The sequence below is a fragment of the Fulmarus glacialis genome, unplaced genomic scaffold, assembly GCF_000690835.1.
Source record: "Fulmarus glacialis isolate BGI_N327 unplaced genomic scaffold, ASM69083v1 scaffold6585, whole genome shotgun sequence".
Taxonomy (NCBI): Eukaryota; Metazoa; Chordata; class Aves; order Procellariiformes; family Procellariidae; genus Fulmarus; species Fulmarus glacialis.
In genome coordinates this window covers 6,145-9,861 of record NW_009211052.1, presented here as the reverse complement: position 1 = coordinate 9,861, position 3,717 = coordinate 6,145, and the positions used below count along the sequence as shown (strand labels likewise).

General features: G+C 57.8%; 1 protein-coding gene across 1 annotated transcript in view; it reads left to right on the top strand.

Annotated features, from left to right (window-relative positions):
- Nucleotides 1-3,717, top strand: part of LOC104076488 (collagen alpha-1(I) chain-like) — a 14,193-nt gene that overhangs the window by 7,699 nt on the left and 2,777 nt on the right. The window contains exons 10-12 of the mRNA XM_009577374.1: nucleotides 637-690; nucleotides 897-941; nucleotides 3,630-3,683. Coding sequence (XP_009575669.1) covers nucleotides 637-690; nucleotides 897-941; nucleotides 3,630-3,683 — 153 coding nt within the window. The remainder of the gene's footprint in view (nucleotides 1-636; nucleotides 691-896; nucleotides 942-3,629; nucleotides 3,684-3,717) is intronic.

Genomic DNA, 3,717 nt, shown 5'->3' with positions numbered 1-3,717 from the left:
AATGAAAATACTCAACTGCGCTGCTTTGGGCCAACACTGAACCTGTTAAGCTTTCTTTCTCCGGCCAGTTTTATAAACCCTGAGGGATGGGGGACGACCCCTGTCCCCACCTCAAAGCTCGGCTGGTGCCCCAGGTCTCATTGCTACGTAATTAATGTTACCTCCGGCCATGCTCCCTGTGTTTCTCCCCTACACAAAGCAGGGGGACGGTGGCTGCCGTGGCTGGGGGAGCAGGCAGAGGATCAGAGGCTGCCTTTGCCCTGGCCGACTCCTCTCCTCTCTCCTGGCAGGGGGAAGAAGGCCAGATAGGCCCGGCGGGGCTGAACAGCAGCGAGGGACCCAAGGTCAGCGCTGGTGTTTGCCGCTGTGTCCCCTGGTTCCCCAGGCTGCCCTTGTCCTCGTGCGGATGGGGCAGGGATGGGGCCACCCTGCCCATGACCTCCAGCGTGGGTCCCAGCACCCAGGGGACAGCATCACCATGCCCCCCCCCAGGGAGGGTCCCACTACGGCCATGTGCCGACCTGCTGACACGGTGGGGGCTGGATGAGTCCCATGGGTGCTCGCCGGGGTGGAGGGGCTGGGGGAGACCTGCAGGGGGGGCTAAAATGACTGTGTTTCCCTTTGTGTGAATTTTAGGGAGGCCGAGGACCTGATGGCCCGAAGGGAAGCCCAGGACCACGGGGAGCCCGGGTAACTAATGGGGTGCTGGTACTTGTAGCTGAATCTTGGAGCATCTTTGGCTGTGGGAGATTGAAACAACCCTGGAGACCCCTCGCTGGGTGGCTTGGGATGTGCTGGGGCTGAGCCATGACATCTTCGGGCACCAGTTTTGCCTCCAAACCTGCAGCTTTATTGCTGGGAGAAGGATGCTTTTCTTAATGCTTCCTGTTTTCCAGGGCCGCGTGGGTCAGCGTGGGCTGGTCGGAGTCCCTGGGCTGCCCGTAAGTAGCAGATGACCCACGTCCCTGTGCTGGTATGTGGTGCCATCAGCACTGGGATGGGGAGCAGCATCCTGGGATGCGGCCAGATCGGAGAGTCAGGCTTTGCTTGGAAATTTGCAAAGGATAAGTTGGGAATGAGCAGCTCAGGCTTTTGCACATTGCATGAAGTGTTTTGACAAACCACCTGCCCAACACCACAACTTCTCTCTGTTATTCAGAGTCGTGTTTGGTGAAGGAGCCAGGAATAAATAGCTGGGGCAAGAGGGGAAAAAAAACATGGTCGAGGTGTTCACAGTGGGAATGAGTTTCCTCCCACACTCGTGTTATTTCCCAGCGATCTTCTCCAAAGGTGGGATGGAGCAGGGAGGAGCTGCAGGAGCTGTGCAGGGTTGAGCCACGCACTAACGAACCCATGGCTCAGTACAGACCCGACGAGCACCCTGGGGACCATGCCACCATTGATTTGCCACCTTTTAATAGTGGAGGGTGGCTCTGGGGCTGGATGAGCCCTTGATGGGGGCACCCTGCCACTGGGCTCTGCTTTCCTGAGATGAGGCTCTTCTTCCAGGGCGCGCGGGGCATCCCGGGAGCAGAAGGCGCAGAAGGAAAGCCTGGTACACAGGTTCCCATCCTACACTCTGTACTTGACTGCGGGCAAGGGCTGGGGTGGTGGGTTGTATCAAGAAGGGGAGCTGAACCTGATGGAGGGGGACTTCCCAGTCCCACCGTCCCCATGGCCATGCGGGTCAAGACCTTGACACCATGTTGGACCTTGCCATGATGTGCATCTGCTGGCTCTGGGCTGGCATGGTGGGACTGGGAGAGGCTGCCTCTGCCTCCCCATCCTCATCATCACCTGCCTTGTCCTGCAGGGTCCCCCAGGGACCATGGGCAGCCTGGGCAGAAGGGGACCTCCGGTGAGTAGAGCTGCATGGCTGTCTGATTTCTGTCCTTCCTCCCCTCTGCTCGACTCTCTTCCCTTGGTGATGTGCCTCAAAAGCATGTCCATGGGATGGAGCGCAGGTGGTGGGTGGCAAGACCAGCTGGAGGGTGCTCCTCTGGGTGCGGCTGCAGGCAGGGACCTGCTGAGAATCATGCTGAAGAGTCAAGGAGAGGGAATGGGGCAGTGCATTTAAGAACTGGCTACTGCAAAATGGTATCTCATCCCTGGCACTGCTATCCAAAACAGGTCCAGCAGCAAGACCCGGGCTGGCAACAAGTTTTCCCATCTGCAGGATTTCTAATATTTGTTTATCTTTGGTCTGAAATGCAAAAGAAAAAAAAATTTGGCACGTCCCTCAAAATAAAATATGAAAAATGTTCTGCTCTGGGTCAGAGACGCACCTCTGAGTTTGCTGTTAGCATTGCACAGCGCTGTCTAGATGCACATGTGGGCATTGTGTGCGTGTGCACACACAACCGTGGTGCTTCAACAACGAGAAACCAAAGAGCTGGTTTGAAGTGGAAAGCACCAGCGCTGCCTTCGACAGGCTGAGCCGTTCGCCTGTGCCTGGCCCTGGGTGCTGCGCTCTGGTTTGTGTTGGTCTCGGACCACGCGCTGCCAGGGGGAAGCCTCTCCATCCCTCCTACTTCTGCCTTCCCTCCATCACTCATCTTCTGCCCTTTCCTCCAGGGTTTTGCTGGCTTGCAGGGGGGCCGTGGGCACGCAGGACCTCCTGGATCAATAGTAAGGAAAAAAAAAACATTCCTTCTGCATGAACTCTGCATTTTTTTAGGTGGGAAGTCAGCAGGGCTGTGCTACGGGTGGGGGATATGGGACTTTCCCACCTTGGGAACCATCAGGGGATCAGGGCATCTGTAGGACCTGATCTTAACTTCTTGTTAAAAGACATAAGTCTCAGTGGCAGAAATAGCTGGGGCTAGGGAAGAGCAGAATAATTTCCTCAGGGAATCAGCCTGCCGGAGGGACTTTGCAGCTTTCCCGAGCCTAGCAGGGTCTCCATGGGGGACAGCAGCCCATGGAAACCCTTCACACCTGGGTGGCTGAAGAGCAGCACGGTCCTGGGTCCTGGGAGGGGATCAAAGCATTTGCTCTATCTCAGGTGGAAATGGGTGGTATGGGTTCAGGGAGGACAGTCCCATGTCCTTGCTCTGGATGGAGACGCAGAGCAGCTCCTGCAGCTGGAAGAGCTCCTTCCTGAGAGTCTGCTCTCAGCTGGGCTTGGTGATGATCCCAAGAGCGAGTGTCGTCACCTTCCCCAGTGACAACCCTGCCGGAGAGCCAGCCATGGGGTGCTGGTGTGCAGGAGCCACCAGGATGGGCCACGGTGGCAGGGTTTGTCCCCAGCAACCCAGTTTGGACCAGGCGATGCCTTTCCGTGAGCACAAAGGCAGCAGTGGTGGCTCGGTGGGGGTTGTCTCACCTCAGCCTTTTGACTGACACTTCCTCCCTAAATATTTCCAAAGGGCTCTCTGGGAAAACCTGGACCTGACGGAGACCCGGGCTCCCTGGGCCCAAAGGTGAGAGCTGGGGCTTGGGGGGGCCAGCAGCATGCCGGGAGGGCTGGTTGGAGCAGTGATGGTGGTGAATAGCCCTGACAGGCTCTTGGCTGCCACGGGGAGACCCGGGGGGATCCTGTGGGTTCAGAGAGGACAGCAAGGATGGGAAGATGCCTGCCCGCATCCCGGGAGCAGAGGGTTCATTAATGTCCTCGTCTTGCCTGGCAGGGGCTGCCTGGGAAGCCTGGCTCAGAGGGGCCGCAAGGACCTGTTGGCACCTATGTAAGTGATAGCCCTGCCTACGGAGCGGGGTACG